General features: G+C 39.7%; 1 protein-coding gene across 1 annotated transcript in view; it reads left to right on the top strand.

The window, feature by feature from the left end:
- LOC122802304 (T-lymphocyte activation antigen CD86-like) overlaps positions 1-20,215 on the top strand; it is a 247,519-nt gene that overhangs the window by 35,593 nt on the left and 191,711 nt on the right. Inside the window, exon 2 of the mRNA XM_044071949.1 lies at positions 8,912-8,947. Coding sequence (XP_043927884.1) covers positions 8,922-8,947 — 26 coding nt within the window. The 5' untranslated portion in view covers positions 8,912-8,921. The remainder of the gene's footprint in view (positions 1-8,911; positions 8,948-20,215) is intronic.

Genomic DNA, 20,215 nt, shown 5'->3' on the forward strand with positions numbered 1-20,215 from the left:
TTATCTGTCTCTGTGAGACCTTTTTGAAGGATGTTTGTGTCAGCTGGAGAGTTGATTATGGCGCCCAGTTTGCAGTCATCTGCGAACTTGGTGAGCCATAGTCCTCCCACGTTTGCCTGTACCTCGGAAAAGTATATACCGAACAAGAGTGGTCCCAGGACAGAACCCTGTAGGACGCCATTTGTGACCGGTTTAAAGTCTGACATGGCTCCAGCAACTCTCACTCTGTGGGTTCTGTCTTTGAGCCAGTTTGTGACCCATCTTGTGACATAGGGGTTTATATTTAAGCTGGATAGCTTATCTATAATGCCCGAGTGGGGTATTGTGTCAAATGCCTTTGCAAGGTCCAGATAGGCTGTGTGGGCTACCTTCCCTTCATCTATGGCTTTGGTGACTGTTTCAAAGAAGTCAACCAGGTTCAAAAGGCAGGATCTGCCCTTGACAAAGCCGAACTGGGTAGGATCTAGTGTCTGTAGGTCCCCAATGTCTTTGTTTATGAGCTCCATGATGATCCTCTCCATAGCCTTACAGACTAAGCTAGTCAGGCTTATGGGGCGATAGTTTCCAGTGTCCGTAGAGGCTCCACCTTTGTGGAGTGGGACCCCTTTTGCTGGACGCCATTCTGTGGGCACATATCCTGTAGTGAGGCTGAGATTGTATAGCTGTTTTATTTGAGGGATTAGTTCCTCTTGTAGTTCATGTAGGATGCAACCTGGGATGCCATCTGGTCCCATGGAAGCAGTGTTTTTTGCTTTGGAGAGGGCAGCCTTCACCTGAGCATCTGAGACGTTTGGGAGGCAGCCCTCTGCCGGGATAGATACTTGCTCTTTTGGGGGGGGGGGTGGAGAAGTTTGCACTGAACCTGTCTGCCAGGATATTGGCGATGTCTGTAGATTGAGTGTATTTTTTGTCGTTTAGAATCAACTCAGAACAAGTCTGGGAGTTGCATCCCAGGTTTCTAACATAACTGAAAAAAGCCTTATGATTGTCTTTGGTGTCCTGTGCAATTTTTCTCTCGAAGCTGGCCTTGGAGGATTTTATGAGGGATCGTAATTTTTTGCTAGTACTGATCAGAGATGCCTTCCCTATTAGGGATTTTGCTCTATCGTGTAGTAGCTTCCTCCTCCTGTTGTACAGTTTATTTATGGCAGGGGTCCACCAGACTGGACGCCTGCCTTTGGATGATTGGGTCTTGGTTTTGTTTGGGATAGCATGATCCATGCATTCCTGGAGATGTCCGTAGAATGCATTTATATAGGATTCTGCAGTTTGGGCTGTAGTTTCCACTGGCCCTTGGGCCTTGAAGGATTCCACTTCGGTTTTGAGAAGTGAGAAGTACGTTTTTGAGAAGGTTTTTCACTGTGGTTTTCTGGGCTGGGGGTGGGGTCGGGATGTGGACATCCAGTGAAATTAATTTATGGTCTGATCTTACCAATGAGGGATATACTTCTGGTGTGGAGCATAGAGTCCCCATGTTGGTAATGATCAGGTCTAGTATGTTGTCCCCTCTTGTGGGAGTGGTGACTAGTTGTTCCATAGCATTTGAGTTTATAATTTCCAGGAATCTTTAGGCTAAGGTGCTGGGGCTTGAGTAGTGCTTCCAGTCAATGTTTGGGTAGTTGAAATCGCCCAATATAATGGTGTTCGGAGAGATCTTCATGTTCTCCAATGTTTTCAGGAAAGCCGAATGGGATTCCTGACTTTGAGAGGGTGGTCTGTAGGATGCTATAAACTGAAAAGCAGTCTTGCCCACTGTTAGTTGCACATGGATGGTCTCCGATACTTCGTGCAATGCCACTAACCTGGAGGTGTGGATATCCTTGATAAATATGGAAACTCCCCCTCCTTTTGTGGTTCGGACCGGGTTTTGGGGCCGAAAAGCATGATATGAGGTATAGCCTGGTAGTGCTGGGGTGCTCTCTGGAGCCTTGAACCAGGTTTCTGTCACTACACAGATAATGATGTTCTCCATACTGAGGAGAGCTTCGAGTCCGTTTATCTTTAGGTTAAGACTTCTGGCGTTTAGCAGCATTACCCTTAGTTTCTTGTTCCTTGTGCTGTCTATGGGGGTGGGTTTGACTTTTGAGCCTTGCCTAAAAAAGGCACTATGGGGGTGGCAAGAGCCTTTGCCAATATCCGAAAGCCCAGTGGTGACAGGTGCAAGCCGTCCCTAGCGAAGCAATGTGGCTTGTCGAGCATGTCATCCCAGGCTGACAGACACTGGATCCCCTTTGAATGACACCAAAATTTTAGCCAATTGTTAAAATCGATCATTTTGTCTTTGTACTGTGGCATCATTCTAGGTGAGGGTAAGATGCTGCTCAAGGTCAGGGTCATACCAGCCTGGTCTGCATGATCAGAGAGCTCCTCTATGTCTCTTTTCATGTAGTCCAGGGAGGTACGTCTCAGGTCATTCACACCAGCATGTACAATGACCGAGTCATATTTGTATTTGCTTTGGAGTGACCTGAGTGCTTGCGTTATGTGTCGGATCCTAGCACCCGACAGGCAGCTCAGTGTGACCTTCTCTTTATTCAGCCTGGTGAGTGGGACGTCAGTGTGTCTGACAATAGAGTCACCTATAACAAGAGTATCAGGTGTGTTATTCAGCCTTAAGGGCTGTGGCTGCTTGGCACACTGACTTTGTGGGTTATGTGTTGTGTGTGTTTTGTTTTGAGGTAGCGTTTGCTTGGATGTCTGCTTTGGAGGTCTCTGTTGCTTAGGTAGATTTTTATTTAGAGCCTCCAAGTATGTTTTTGTGTATTTATGTGTTTGGTTCGCTGATGTGGCAGGACTATGTGATACTGGAATTGTGTTGTGTGAGGTTACCTTCTCCTCCTGACTGGTTACACCAGTTTTGAGATGAGAGAGCTCAGCCTCCAGTTTGGCTAAATAGTTGCATCTCTCACATATATTTGAACCTGTTTGGAGGAGGAGAGGGTTGTCCGTGTACATGAGACAGTTGTAACATTGACTCAAAATTCCCAGATTCACCAGCTGGACTGGAGAGGAAACCATTGACTGACCTTTGGACATGCTAGAGTAATAGGGAAATTGAATTTAAGATGGACCAATAGAGGACAGGGTAATCGTAGAGAGTATAAGAGTAAGTAGTGCTTATGATTTAATAGTGCTAACTTGTAGGATTACTTAATTGGACCAGTGAAGGGCCTTAGAATGAGAATATGGTGTTTAAATTGAGAGATAGAGCAGTTCTAAGGGAAAAAGTGAAGAGCAGAATTTGTGGAGCCAGGAATAGTTTAAACCCAATTAGGCGGCGCTGCCCGCTGTTGCGCTATGCTCAAAAACGTGCAAAACCACGCAAAAGAGGGTTTTAAGAGAGGAATATGAAGGAGTTTTGGAATTGACCCAAAATGGCCAATAAAACTACAGTTTCAAGTCAGTAACCACTCCCACAGGGGCAGGCAGGCTGCTCAATGTTTTTCACTGCCACTGATCAACAGAGAGACTTTCTTTTAGCCCAAACAAAAAATGGTCTCACAGAAACTTACAAACAGTTCAAGAACAGCAAGCCTGTAACTGAACTTTTTTAAATCTCAGAAAATTCAGAAAAAAGCAAGATTTATTTAGTTTTTTTGTTTTTTCAGAGATAGCAGAGGTTAACAAGTATCAACAAGTTATAACAGTGCAGTAAATGACCCCACACAAGAGTGCTAGGCCAAAGACAGATAAAATGCAAGTTTTGAAAAAAATGTGTGGCGCTTATATATACCAACCCCACAATCACACCAACTCATCGTCCGAATCTGCAACTCATAAACATATAATCCAACTCTATGATTATACCAACTACAACAGCAGCCATATGTTCAGAGAAAACACCACCAGAGTCCACTTATCCCCACACTTAAATATTCCAACTCTATAATTGCATTAACTAGTGATATACATCACAGCTCCACAATAACCGCAACTACAACAACAAGAACATTTCTCCAATATCCACACTACTTTGCTTTTAAATGCTTTTAAATGCCATTATCAATAGCAATACGTTTGATAATAGCATATACCAGTTAGTCAAACATTTCAACAAATAGACAGCACTCTTAAAAGTTATCAAAAAACTGAGTTTGATACCTTTAAAGGGTAAATATATATCCATATGTGCATATATATGTATGTATATATATATATATATATATATATATATATATATATATATATATATATATATATATAGGATGTTTGCTCGACTGAGCAAATGACCGAAATCCAAATGGCCGGGCATACTTACGCAAAAGTGCTTTTCACCAAAGAAGTACTTTCGCATAAGTATGACTGTTGCCGAGGCTGTACTACGGTGCGGGTAAGGGAAATGTCCCTTTTCCCCACTGCAGTGCGGTCTCGGAGGGAGAATATCAAAGTAGGGGGCGTGTGGGGGGCACAGGGGGGCAAAGCCCCCCTGCAAAAATATAAATGTAGTGTTTTTTTTTTATTTTGTCACGCTTTAACGAAAGCACTTTTTTGATAAAAGTGCTTTCATTAAAGTGTGTTCGGGTTTTATGGATTCGGACGTTTGCTCAGTTGAGCAAACGTCCTGGATCCATATACATATATATATATATATATATATATATATATATATATATATATATCTACATATATATATATATGTAGATATATATATATATATATATATATATATATATCTACATATATATATATATATATATATATCTACATATATATATATATATATATATATATATATATCTACATATATGTATATGTGTGTGTGTGTGTGTGTATATATGTATGTATATATATATATATATATATATATGTGTATATGGTTTCACTTCAGAATCTCAAATTAATGAAAACTCGAACTTCATATGGTCGAGACCATATGATCGAGTTTTCAGAAACTCGAAAGTCTGAACTGAGAAAAAAAAAATCCAAAGATATAATTTCTGCAGGGGGTGCACCCTCCGTACTTAAATATACCATCTCTGTGATAGCACTATAGTGAGGAAATGGGAAATCTCACATTCTGTGCTTCTGCATACAGCGTGGAATGGGAGGTTTCCCTTTTCCCCACTGTGCACTGTATGGGGGGCTGCCCCCCTGCAGAAACAATGTCTTTGGATATTTATTTATTTATTTTTTTATTTATTTCAGTTCAGACTTTCGAGTTTCTGAAAACTCGATCATATGGTCTCGACCATATGTAATTCGAGTTTTCAGTAATTCAAGATTCTATAGTTGTACATTCAGACATACACAATCACTATATATATATAATATTCTTGTGAATCAGTTGATTGTTGAACTGTAAAAATTTTGAGCACTTGAAATACCAGCAAAATGCTTTAAATCTGGCTTTTCAAAGCTTACCTGTATTTCGTTTACTTGAGATTGCAGTACACTGGGGACTGGGTATTTACTCCTGCCACACTGTTGCACTATCTCAGAGATAGTATATAGAAGGGAGTGATGGGGGGGGGGGGGCTTGATCCACACAAAAAAAAATGTTTTTTTTCTTTTTGCTTTTTTTTTTTTTTAATCTTTTAAATATTTGTATAAAAAGTTTAGTAATGTGCCCCCTTTTCCATCATATAAAACATACTGTTTTAGGATGTTTTTATATGTTAAAAGATCTACACACTCTCACTAACAGATGAAGGCTGCTCAATTTAAACAGTGTTTTATAAAGTGTTAATCTTTCAATTACTCCAACCAACTTATAAACCTATAAGTACTCCTATGGTTATTATAAAAGGAGTAAAACAAATGAAGCGGTATACATGTACTATAATATTAACTTCGGTTCTTTAGCCATGTTCATAGAGGCACTCAACTCAGCTTCAGTGGCACTCAGCTCAGGTTCAGTGGCACTCAACTCAGGTTCATGATATATTTTCCAAAATTGTAATTTCCAATGAACCTATGTTAAAACACACAGTCTCTCTTGGAAATAAAATTCTCTCTCTGGAATGCATAAGCCAAATAATATGACATCAAGACTTTACAAATGAGGAAAATAAAGTCTTTGCAACTCTATTCCTTTATCACCAGGGCTTATATTGGTGAGACAAATAATGTCTTTTACAGGAATCTCACTGGTCAGGAAACCTCTAAATTTGTGTCACCTGTACTTCTCCTGGCAATTCTGGATCTCATGCTGGTTTCCCGTCTTGGAGATGCTCCACCTCAGTGCATCCCTGTTTCACCAACAGCACTCTGGACTCACTTGTATTTTTCCAACAGACTTCTGCCATACTAGGATTACAGAACCCTTAAAAAGGACTGAGTTAATGGGTACTTTTAAGCACCTGAAACCTGGGTATCTCAGCTTAAAGAGACCAGTTCTTATTTCTTTGCTGAAGTGCAGTACTCTATATAAAAATCTATTATTTCCTAACCAAATCTAAATACTTCAAAATAACCTAATCTTATTGCTCACTCATAAAAATGTCCTTACTGAAACCTTTTTCCATTGTCTGTTTGGCACCCTTCCAGTGGAACAATATCTATCTACATATGTATGTATGTAATATATATATATATATATATATATATATATATATATATATATATATATATAGATCTACTTCATATGGTAAACATTTCAGAATGTCAAAGACCATATGGCCGAGACCATATGATCGACATTCGAAATGTCAATCACTGAATAAAAAAATAAAAACACAATAAAAACTTACCTTCATGCTGCTAGCACGGAGGATACAACCCCTGCACCCCCGGGAGGCTCCGCCCCTGATACCCCTCGGAACTTAAATATACCAACTCCGAGATCGCACTACAATGCGGAAGATGGAAATCTTTCCATTCCGTATGGTCACCATTTCGACTGTTGATCATATGGTCTCGGCCATATGGTCTTCAACATTCTGAAATGGTGACCATGTGAAGGGGACCCATATATATATATATATATATATATATATATATATATATATATATGTAGAGAGAGAGAGAGAGAAGGAGAGAGAGATATTAGTAGGAATGTAGAACCATTATTCTGAACACATTTTAAATTAATGTCACTTAAGTCGACACAGTACACTCAATGACATTCATATCAAATATAAAACAAATCTAAGCAAAACAGGTGACTTCCTACTACACATAAGCTATACTGAAACACATATAATTGTTAACGATCATAATGTCAAAAGGAAATGCTAACAGCATATTTTAAAATTCCTGATGCATATCTGTTTTTACTTTATTAAATATCCAGCAGGCTAACTAAGTTACATTTTACATAACATGCTAACATCATCTTTTTTTCTCTACTGCATAAGTGTTTGTGGGGGTGGCTTACTCCATCACTCATATGCCAGTGCAGGAGATAGCCAATATAACAGCAGCAGTAGTAGAATTTTCTCAAAATAAAACCGAGTCAGTGTAAATAAACATGGACTGAAATGCACACAAAGCAGAGGCTGTAAGAGAGTCATGGAAATAACTGACTCCCTAAGAACTGGGAATCACTGGGATTAACAGTACAGCTAGATATAATCTTGTATCCCAAAGTGATTTAAATAAGTAAATAAACTATTTCTGGCACAATGTAAGTTTAAAACACGTGAAATATCATACCGTGAAAGCACCACTGATCAATTCCCTCTCTTTCTAAGTGTGGATTAGTGGGATGGAGTCAAGAGACAAGAATTTCAGTTTTTACTCTACATGAAGTACAAAGATTTTGGTCCCACCACTCTCCTGGTAACTATATTTGCATTCCCATTGAACTGTGGAGCCTGCAATCCCATCTCCAAAGTGTATGCATGATTCCACAACCTAAATATAATGGCTATAGTCAATAGCAATGCATATGTCCTAGCACTTACATTGCATTCTCCCGCACATAGGAGTAAAGGCTGGTTTTGACGGTGCCAAGGTGTTGTCTGTGATTATCTGAGCTGCAGCCAGTGCTTTCATCTTCTGCACAATGGAGCTGGCTGCGTGTGTGTGTGTGTGTGTGTGTGTGTGTGTGTGTGTGTGTGTGTGTGTGTGTGTGTGTGTGTGTGTGTGAGGAGTAATGTCAAGGAAATTCTGAAAATATAAATGACTTACTAAAGTGCTATTGTCTAAAACTGGCACCTTTTATTGTATTAGATGAATGAAGTAGTTATGATTATAATGCCATTTTCCTCTGAAACAGCAAAAAACTAATATATTCCGTTAATGATGAAGTTCTGCTCCATATTAACAGATGGACTGGTGTTCATTCCTCATGAGCCCTTACAATCTGGTTATTTCTTCAGCAGTCTATCACGATTATTTAAATCTGCATCAGTACCCCTCAACAAGACCGTATTTTCCTTTTGTCCTTTTACAAACTCTGAATACAAAAAAGAAAATGATATGGCCAGTATTATAAGAGCCGGAAACATTTTGTATTTTCTAAACACTTTCCATTCTACAGTGTTTTCTCAGCATGCAGGCTGCACTTCAAGTTCCTCAACTGGCTAATATTATCAGTTCTCCTTGGGGGTGGAGTTGCACATGGAGACTTCAAAACATCCGGAATGCAAACACTCAGTACAAACAATGATGGAGTTGCTAAATCTAGAACATAATATTACTCTTATGCAAAAGACATGCCAGTATGTGTTTTCTTCAGCTGATTATTACTGCAAGAAAGAATGGTTTACAGTTTGTTTGTATGCCTTAGTAAAATAGGCTTGAAAAAGTCTGTCCTATGCCTTATTCAGAAAAGGAGAAGTTATATGTGCACTGTGATAAAGCATTTCACAGGAACAAAGCTGCATGTCACAGTGATTTATAAGATATGCAAGATAACTATTACAGTGATTCTCAGTCAACAGAAGCTACTGTTTTTCAGATCAGGTACTGTGCAACAAGTGTATAAAAAAACTAATGGATTATTTCCTCTGATTTTTGTCCTTACTAGATCCTTTGCCATGAAGTCCTGTGGAGAAGTCACAAAGTAAGTCACTTATTCTGTAAATCTCATTTGTTTATAGCTGTGAGTACTACTGAAGAAACTGTCATGTATTTGACATTTCCATCACATTGACAACCTTTGCCATTCAGGGTTTTGCATCTGACAACTTTTGCAAGAGTATAAACTGCATTAGAAACTTGAAAACACGGTATCTTAAGGCAACCCATCTAGCATGCCATTTCTTTTTTGACAATGTTATGTTATAAATTTGTTAACTGTTTTAATGGTATCAGAAAAAACATTGATTAAGTCTTCAAAAAGTTTGATTGAAATGACGGTAAAATACTTTTATATGTATTTAAAAAAATCTGTAGTCTGTGAATGCAGTCTGGTTCTTTTTACATTATCTGCTCTGGCATATTGAAAAGGAACAGAGATAGTTCACTGATTGATGAAGGATTGCGCAAAAATGCTTTGTTTATCTTCTTGGTTATCCTTATGTGTGGTTAGTAATATCAAACAGGAAGTGTAAGTGAAAGCATGTTTGATCATGTAACTTAACAGATAAGTCACAGGACCAAATAACTACTATTTTTCTTGGCTTAGTTTATTTTCCAGTAAGTTTATTACTAGAAGAGTTATCTACCCAATCTGTGTCACTGCAGTAATACCAGCACAATAACAGAATGAGCAGCATTTGCTAGACTCACTGATAACTTTTTGTAGTTTCATTCATATTTGGGACTGACCTTTGAGCTTCTGTCAGATGCCTATCAGGGGCCAGTATCTGCCAAGTGCCTTAAGTCACTGCATGACCCTATGACCCTATGATGTACCTCCCCAGACTGTATTAATGGAGACATTGTGGAGCTCTTGGACTGTGTGTCACAAACTTGCATGTTCTTAGCACTGAGCAGCATTCTTCCTTCACCTAAGATGATGCCAGAATGTGAACAAAAGATGATTGACTTTAACAGCTGGCTTAGTTTTTGGTATTATTCTAGGGGCATGCAATATATGTCATTGTGGGAGGACATGGTTAACAACCCACGTTGCTTTGCCAAGGATGGTCTACATGTGTCTCCTCTAGACTTCTGAATATTGGCTAAAACATTGTCTTCTCCCATAGTGCCTTTTTTAGTCAATAATAAATTAGCAAGCCTTCCAAAATAGCAAAATCTGCCCGAGTAAATCTAAAGGTGTTACTGCTCAATGCTAAAAGTCCAAACAAGAAGCTCCACTCCCTTCAAGCTCTCCTCACCGTGGAGACTGTGGACATCTGTACAGTTACTGAGATATGGTTTAACGCCACAGAGAGTACCCAGGCAGTGCAAGGCTTCAGTGCCTTCAACACATTTAGACCAACAACTGCACAAGCAGGGACTAATGGTGGAGGTGTATTGATACACATCAGTAACTTTATACCTTTAGGTTGGTTAAACAGGATGACACACTGGAGTTCCTCCATGCCCAGATTACCATAGACAAGGTCTAAAACCATATCCTAGCAAGCTGCAGTTCACCCTCTATGTCCTATGAAACTCATAGCTCATACTTAGACCTACTGGAGACAATCATCGGTCAACCAAATACCATACTCATGGTGGACTTAAACTATTGCAGTATAAACTGGGAATCCTACAGAACCCCCAAATTTGCAGATGCATAGATTCCTAGACTTTGCAAACACTAACACCCTGGACTACTTACTGAGTGCTGGACCTGGTACTCACAAACATGGAGAATGCTGCATCCCCTCAAAATCCTCTGGTAAGGTCAGATAACAAAGCAGTATCCTTCAAAACAAGAATCAGTTCTGTAACCCTGTAACAGAAACTACTCCTATACAAACTATCTTCTATCAAGTGACAACTTGTCAAATTTCAATTCACTCTAAACCCAGATAACACTGCAGCCTATGTGGAATTATTCACAGAAGCTGTGTACAACCATGTCAATGACTTCATAGAAGCTTCTGTGCCTATCAAAGGTAAGCTGAAAACTAACTAAAAAACAAACAAAAAAAAAAAAAAACAGACTGGTGGAATCCAAAATTGAACAGGCTGAATAGCAAAATAAAAAAGTCATAGCTAAAATTAGGCAGTGTAACAGCAAAACAGATAAAAAAACTCTGTCACCACACTGAATAGACAACTAAGAGTACTGATTAAGTTCAACAAAGTAAACTTTGAGGTAAAGATAGCATCCCAGGCCAAGGACAACCATAAGGCCTTCTTTAACTATATTTCAAACCTCAAAGTCAGCACACAACAGTCTGCCAAACTGTTTGTAAGAGGAGCAATGGTCATGGAACCAGGTGATGCAACAAATCCTCTGGCTGACAAACTGAGCTCCAAATTTACCCTCCCACTTACTCCTCGAACCCCAAAAAATAATATGTAATGTAATCCTCCAACTATCAGTAGAGAGCAGGTCTTAGATGTACTCTCTAACGGCAAGAATGCAACTTCAATCAGCCTGATAACATCCCAGGATTCCTCCTCAATAGCCTGAAATATGATCTGTCAGGGCCATGGTGTCAATATGCAACCATAGACTCCTCACAGGCTTTGTGCCATGCAAATGGGAGACTGTAATAGTCATCCCTCTGCATAAAGGTGGATCATCAACAAATCCCAGGAACTACAGAGCCATTAGTCTGACTAGTTTCATACACAAAGTAAGGGAAATAATTATAATGGAAATGATTAACAATGACATAGGAAACCTTCAGACACTGGACCCAACCAGTTTAGTTTCATCAAAGTCAGGTCATGCCTACTGAACCTGGTGGACTTCTTTGGAAAGGTCACCAATGCAATGGATGAGGGCAAAATGATGCATACTGCCTAACTTGACTAAGCCAAGGCATTTGCTACAATACCTCACTTCAGCATTGTAAACAAACTTGTGGAATTAGACATAAACCCCTGTGCAACTCACTGAATAGCCAGCTGGCTCACAGATAGGACCCAGAAAGTAAGGATTGGAAAGACAACCTCCACAAAGAGTCCAGTCACCAGTGGAGTCTCCCAGGGATCTGCATTGGGTCTGCTTCTCTTTGGTATGTATTTTTTGAAAGTCATGCCCATTGACAAGGGCCTCTGGCTTACTAAGTTTCAGATGGTTGCAAGCTAGAAACAATCACAGAAACCTCCCAAGATACTAGCATCTTACAGGTAGTTCTAACACAGGCAATGACTGGTGCCAAAGCTATGGCTTAAAACTCAATCCATGAAATGCAGAATAGTACATTTCGTGAAGTCAGCCACCCAGGGAAACTACCTCATTGATAAAGCACCCTTAAAAGTAGATACAGTAGTCAGGCATTTGAGGACTCATGTAGATACCTGGCTTTCAAACATGTCTCTAAGGTTGTAAGAAAATTATTCTGTGTCACTCAACCTATTAATGGCATGGCATCTAAGTCTATGAGAGTCATCATGCTACTGTATTCAGCCATTATCAGATCTTTGATTGAGTACAATGCCCACTTCTGTATGTACCTGACCAGGTACATGCAACAAATGGAACATCCACACAGGTTTCCTCACCAAAAGAGTACAGGGTATAAACACAATATCCTATGCAGATTGCCTCAAAGCCCTGTCTTTATTCTCTGTTTCCTACAGGATTTTGAGAAACAATTTATGCCTTGCATATTAGGCACCCTTGGATCCTCCTCTGATGGACCTCTTGCATATCAGCAAAATGAACAGCACCAGAACTCCAAAGTCTGAGGATTTAAACTTTGCTTGTGACTTAAATAAGACATGCTGGAGGGACAGGTATATATCTCAAAGAATCCCCATTCTCTGGATTAGGCTTACCATCCATGTGAAGCAGAGCCATTTCCTAATCTGATTCAAGTGCAACCTGGACCAGTGGATAGGAGATCAGAAATTCACCACTGGACAAACACACTTGTGTACACACACACACAGACACACACACTCATGAGCACACCCGTACATACACAAATAGCCCTCAAACCACACACACTCATAATAATATTATTATTATTATTATTATTAATTATCACCAGAATGCTACTTTTAAAATAAATGAATGTTAGACATATTAATTTACAATTATGTTATAGTCATTAATAATGAAACACTATTTGTGAAACAATAAATGAATATTAAACACATTAATAATGACGTGAATATAGAAATCAAAAGAAAATCTATACAATTGATAAGAGGCTCAATTACCTCATGATAGACGACTGCTAGGTGAAGGGCAGAAGCTGGAATAATATTATAGAATGAGTTAAACTGTATGGCCTACAGAATGGCAGTATGGTAGATGAACGTTAGACCAGCAGTATGAGTACATTTTGTGAACTCAGACTCTTTAGATAAGCTGAAATGGGAAGATTATTTTCATTTTGTATATTTAAATACACTGGATATGCTCTAAAATGATAGTCACTAAGGATTAGCTAGAAGATTGAAGGTCATGTGTCTGGAGACCTGGATGAAGCACATATCACTATTCATTGCAAATGGTTTAGGACCACAGATTCAGAAGCACAGGCAATAAATGTAATGGGAGGCTATGGTGCATGTCCTCAGGTTGTACCATTTGCAGACATATAAATAAAACTACAGATCTGCAGCACCAAGGAAGGACACAAAATGACCAAAACCAGTGAAAACTTCTATCTTTAGAATCTATGCTATCTATACTAATGTACGGGCAAACTGAACAACCCCCACATGCCCAGGTTCAGTTTGCCCATACATTAGTAGTTTCTTTGAAACAATTAATGGTTACAAATTTAGGCCAGTAGCGGAATATACGTGCAATACAATGGGGGTAGTGTATGCACTTAAGTGTTTCTGCAATCTTTTTTATGTTGGTGAAAGTAAGAGGTCTATTAGGGTTAGTTTGCAGGAACACGTTCGAGATATTAGGAATAAGAGAGAAGAAAGTCCCATTGCTTGTCATTTTAATTCTGTGCATGGGGGAGTTTATACAGCGTTAAGAGGTCGCATTTTGGAACAAGTCAAAGCTGCTGTTACTTGTTTAAAAAAACAGGTTGCTGTGTAAAGAAACTGTTTTTATTTTAAAATATAATACTATGACACCTGCTGGCTTGAATCAGGAATGCAACTGGAAATATCTCCAGTGATGTAATAATTTTATTTAATTTTATTGAATAATTGTTTAATGGTTTAATTGATGTTGCTATATAAGGTGTGTTCTTTTTTACTGGTATTATCTCCTGGAAGGCTGATTGCCGAGGCGCTAGAGATTCTGTGATTTCATTAAAAGATAGGAGTTTTCACTGGTTTTAGTCGTTTTGTGAAAACTACAGATCTGATCTGATTTAACAGTGCAGAGTCCATATTACTGGATGAACAGCACTCCAGTACTGAGAAATACATCTACTCAATGAGCCACCCTAAACTCAGACGATTAATAGATTTTTTTTTAATGATATTTTCTTCCACACAAGTGTTTGGATTCCAATAAAGAGCAACAGAGCAGGGTGGGTTAGCTTGATAGGCTACGCTTTGACTAACTTTGTTAAAGATTGTTGAAACACAATGAGAATCATTGCCTCACCCAATGTGGCATTTCAATTTATGCAGCAGCCCCCCCCCCCCCCCAACAAAAGGAACTGCAGAGAATCCCATACACATTTTTTTAGAGAAAGAGGAATGATAGTCTACTATAACAGCATGGGGGAGGGAGGATGATTTCATATAATGGTTAAGGTCTCTACCTCACAGATTCAAGATTAAAAGTTACAGGCCTTGATTCTGATCTCTGGTTACTGGCTAGACTTGTAATAGTCTGCTGGCTTTCAGCCTAGTATTAACCTATATGCAGAAGACTTTTGAAAAAGTTTAGTCTTGCCAAAAAGCTTAAATTACATAAATGTTATATTGAAGAAAACAACTTGTTTATGGGTTTCTGTTAACACAAAGCATCACAGAGAATAAGTCGATGGACTCACTGCTGCTGCTGCATCACTTGTTTATCGGATGTTACTAGACAATTGCTCTGCGGCTCTTTACAAGCCTAGCCATAAAATCTCAATATAATATTAGATGAGAGATATCATCTATGCCCAAGATTTATCTAGCAAGGATTATCTGTGTCTAGGAGATAAGAAGGGGCAATTCCCAGCAGAAATTTACAGCGTCCCACTCAATCATTCAGGTTGCTCATAAACAGGGTCATGGAGGTGCTCTGCTTGACATGGAGTGGAAGTCTATTCCAGAGGAGTGGCAACCTCTGACAGATGTATCTGTCTCTCTAGCAGGTCCTATTTATATTGCAGGCTAGATTGAGGTCCCTAGAACAGGTGACTCTAGTCCCATTTGACTTATGGATGTGCATTATTTTCATTAGATTTGGGTCAGAAATAGCCCTGTAAGCTAGACACAGGTCATCTCTAAATAGTCTATATGCTACTGAATAGAGTGACAGCAACTTCAGTCTGTCCTGTCCGCATAAGACATGTGCTGGAGACCCTGAATTTTTTTGGTTAGAAATCTCTGAGGTCTCTCAAACTGCTGCAGGTGTCTGGCATGGTACATGCCAAAGTGAGGATTATATTCAATAATAGGCCTGATGAGGGACAAGTACAGGTAAGTTTTAACCTCTTTTGCTCTTGAGGCGATGCTTTTGTTAATCAGTTGAGAGACATAACATGCCTTCCTCATCACAGCAGACACATGATGGCCAAAGCTGAGGTCACAGTCAACTTGTGCTCCCAGGTTTTTCACTACAGGATTTCTATCAGGGTATTATTGTTTATTTTATAATCAGCAGGAACATTGTTTTTTTTACCAAATGGAATGATGATAATGCATTTTTTAGCATTTAGTTTAAGACCATGGCTTTGGCACCAATCATTGGTCTGTGTAAGCCCCTTTTGAAGAATCCACAAACTTAGAACTACAGAAAGCAGAATAACATGAACTAATAAATCCACACTTGAAAGGATGACCCCCACAAATAGATGTCCAGGCACAAAAACTATAATAAATTAATTAATAATTAAGTTAATAAATAATTAACTTAACTTGCTATATTTAATGTGTATTTTTATACTTATGATTAAAGTTAATTTGTTATTATAGTTTTTGTGCCTGGGCATCTGTTCATGGGTTCCCTTTTGAAGAATGCTGACACTGCTAGGGGATTAAATGATAGTACCTAATTTGCAGTCATCCACAAACTTGGTTAGCTACTTCAGAGAAGTATATTCCAAACAGCAGGGGGCCCAGCACTGACCCTTATGGGACCCCACTGGTGACAGGTCTGCTGGTAAAGGTGAAATCTCCCACTTTGACTGAGTGTTGTCGATCTGTGAGCCAGTTTGAAAAACCCTGACACCATAGGAGTTGATATTCAACTGGGTTAGTTTGTCAATGATGCCCAAATGTAGGACTGTGTCAAAGGCCTTGGCCAAGCCAAGATAGGCTGTGCGGACAGCTTTGCTCTTTGTCTATGGATCTGGTTACATTCAAAGAAGTCCACCAGGTTTAGCAGGCATGACCTACCCTTAACAAAAACAAACTGGGGAGGATCTAGGGTTTAGAGGTCACCTATATCCTTATTTATGAGATCCGTGATGATTCGTTCCATTGCCTTATTGATGAGGCTGGTTAAACTTATGGGTCTATAGTCACCTGGGTTTACTGTCAAGCCACTGTTGTAGAGGGTGATAGCAGTCACTGTTTTCCATTCAGTGGTGACAAAGCCAGTATTCAGGCTGTGGTTGAATAGGGTGCCTAGTGGAGTAGCTAGATCTTGTTTAAGAACATTAACAATGCAACCCAGAATGCCATCTGGTCCCATGGAGGCTGTCTTCTTAGTCTTGGAGAGATCATTGATGACTTGCTCTTCGGAGATGCAGCGAGGAGGTGAGGTTGAAGATACAGTTTGTGGTATGCTTGGGTGGATGAGGGTGACGTTTTCACCTAAACTGTCTGCTATCAGGTTTGGAATTTATGCAGGGTCAGTGTGTGTGATACCATCCACAATTAGTTCAGCACACATCTGAGTCCTACCTTTTAGGTTGCAGACATAGCTGAAGAAGGCTTTATGGTTATCCTTGGCTATGTTTGCTAAATTTTTCTCATAGCTGCTCTTTGAGGAATTTATGAGTTGTCTTATTTGCTTGTTTAGGTTGAGGAGGGTGGTCTTCCAATTCTGGGTTCTCACTATTAGACAGCAGGTACTTTCTCTTATTGTGTAATCTTTTAATGCTAGATTTCCACCAGGATGGTTTGTTTTTTCTTAATGATCTTGCTTTAATCGTATCAGGCACAGTTGTGTCTATACATTTGTGCACATGTTTATACAGGGCATCAGTGTATACCTTAGTATAGCCATCAAAGCCATCTGTAGAAACTGGAGCTTGGAAATCTATTATACCTTCCCTTATGAGGATATAGTTAGCTTTGGTGAATTTTTTTAGCCTGACTTCTCCATTTGGGAGTTCTGGTGCTATTGCTACTTCAAAAATGACAGATTTATAGTCGGATTTAACCAGTGTGGGTGCTACACTTGAGGTGTTACATTGGTCATTCATGTTGGTGAGGACCAGGCCCAGAATATTAGAGCCCCTTGTGGGGTGGTGCTCTATTTGTTCCAGGGCATATGAGTTAACAAAGTTAAGGAACTTTTGTTTGAATGAGTTTGGGCTCATATAAGATTCCCAATTAATGGTGGGATAGTTGAAATCACCCATGACTAGGGTATTAGGTTGTACTTTGATTGTTCCCAAGTAGGTCTAAATAAGCTGTGTGGGCTTCTTGGTTCATGGAAAGGGACCTGTAACTGATGATGACATGAAGGGGGGGGTCTTACACAGAGTAATTTGGACTTGGAGTAACTCAACTCCATAGAGTTGTCATGTCTAACCAGTCTAGAAGCATAATTATCTTTAATGAAGATAGATACCCCACCTGCTTTGGTTCTCTCACCTTCAATTTGTGGACTATAAGTGTGGAAGGCCTTGTAGCCTTGCAATGCCAGGGTACTTTCTGCAGCCTTCAGCCATGTTTCTGTGACTGCACAGATGTCAGCATCTTCCAAGGAGTGGAGTGCTTCAGAGAGTGCAGTTTCTGATTTAAACTCCTAGCATGACACTTAGTTCTTTGTGTTTGATATTTTCACATCAGAAATGTTATTTTTGTGACCTTGCCAAACAAAAGGTATTATGGGGGAGGCAAGTACCTTATCAAGCAACCAAAAGCCTAGAGGAGCCATGTGAAGTCCATCTCTGGCAAAACAGAGTGGTCTATCCACCATGTCATCCCAGACTGACAGGAACTGGATCCCCTTAGAATGACACCAGAAACTAAGCCAATTATTGAAGTCAATCATTTTTGTTTATATTGTGGTATCATCTTAGGCAAGGGCAAAACGCTGCTCAAAGCTAGGGACATACCTGCCTGGGACACATATTCTGAAAGTTCAAGTTATGTCTTTCTTCATATACTGTAGTCCAGAAAGGTACATCTGAAGTCATTCACACCAACATGAACTATGACAAAGTCATAATGGTACTTGTTGAGAGATTCAAATGCATGTATGATCTGATGAATCCTTGCACCAGACAGACAGCTGACCGTAACCTTTTCCTTGTTTAACCTAGTGAATGGGGTGTCTGTATGTCTCACTAGAGAGTCACCTATAGCTAAAACATTTGGAATAGATATGCATTGCCTTAAGGGCTTATTTGGTGAGACACCGGTGCTAGTGTTTTTATGTGTATTTTGTACTTTGGGAGTAGTGTCAGGTGTAGCATGTTTGTGTTTTGGAGGTCTTTGGTGTTTAGATAGGTTTCTGGAGAGCACATCCACATATGAAGGTTTATGTGTTGGGTGCAAATTATGAGTAGGAGTCATGGTGTGTCAGCTGACAACCTGTTTAGTGTTCTGTTCTGGGTGCGAGAGAGCTTTGATTCCAGATTCTTAGTGTCTTAGTGTAGGAGCATCTTTCGCAAATTGTACTTGAGTGATATAGGAGTAAGGGGGTTGTCGGTGTACAAGAGGTAGTTGCTGCACTGCCTCCAAAAACCCATGTCAACCAAGCTATCAGGAGAAACAGAGAGAAACTGACATTCTATAATGCAAGGTTTGAAACTGGTATCTTCACAGTTAAGGAGAAAAAGATGGAGATATCTGGTAGGGGGTTATTTTAGGGGGACTAACCTATGGGGTGTACAGTAGGAGGTCTATAAAAAAGGAGATCTATAGGGTCTGATGTTGATAGGTAAGAAGTAAAATTGCTGCTGGGTGGTTCACAGCTGAGAGGCTGTTTAAGAACTATTCTAGACAGAAGCTGCTTCTAAGGGAAAATATGTCTATTGACACTTTTGCGTCTATAACCGCCAAGTGTTATCCCCTCTGTGTGGCGGTGCATGATGGTGCAATTTGCACAGACCTAGATCAAAGTAGCTAATATCAAGAAAATGAAAAAGCTCAAACTTGAGCCCAGAACCAGGGAAATAGGCCAAACCTACTCCTGGCTTCCTGCTTTCCTTCATGTTTTTTACCTATTTTGTGGAATTGTGCTGATATCAGTTTGTTTAGAAGGCACTGATGGCTTCTGGACGTGGGACTGCCTCTCAACTGCTTTTTCCTGTGGATGAACCGACTAGCAGTGAAGGAGCACTTACTACTGTAATCCAACAACTAACACAGCAAGTGGATGTGTTAGCTTCTGAAGTTCAACAGTTCAAAACTAATCAGTCCAGGAATTTACCTCCCCCCTTACAATCACACAATGTACTGGATAACAGTGGTCATTAGGAATGTAATTCCCATATTGACTTGCTGCAATACTTGGGAAGGCCTAAATCTTAATGACTGGTTACAACAGGGAATTTCCTTACTGCAAAGTGTGTCAGTTAATTACAACCAAACTTTGAAAGAGAGCTTGGATCTCTTTCAATACAAGCTTCTGAAGGTCCAGAAGCTTCAAACAGAGAATACCTACCTGTGCAAATGCATCAAATGAAAGCAAGTGCCGAAGGGCTTCAGGCAATGGAAATTCCCCCTCTGGGCTTGTTTTTAATTCTCCTTTACACATAGAACATTTGGAACTATTCGACCGGCATGGTTGTGAGTATTTAGAGGTGTTAGTCAAATATAACCATGGGCACCGGAACCATAGAGCGAGGGGGGAGGGGAAACCCCCACTTTTGCAGCACTTACAACCTCTCAACCATCCCAAATAACTCGTCATCATGAACGTAATTGCATCAGCATGCCGCACGCCTGTTTGAATACAGGATTCATCTGTCGCAGGATTTACTTACTGTTATGCACTATG

The sequence above is a fragment of the Protopterus annectens genome, chromosome 5.part0 (assembly GCF_019279795.1).
Source record: "Protopterus annectens isolate FY-2018-M chromosome 5.part0, PAN1.0, whole genome shotgun sequence".
NCBI classification, from domain to species: Eukaryota; Metazoa; Chordata; order Ceratodontiformes; family Protopteridae; genus Protopterus; species Protopterus annectens.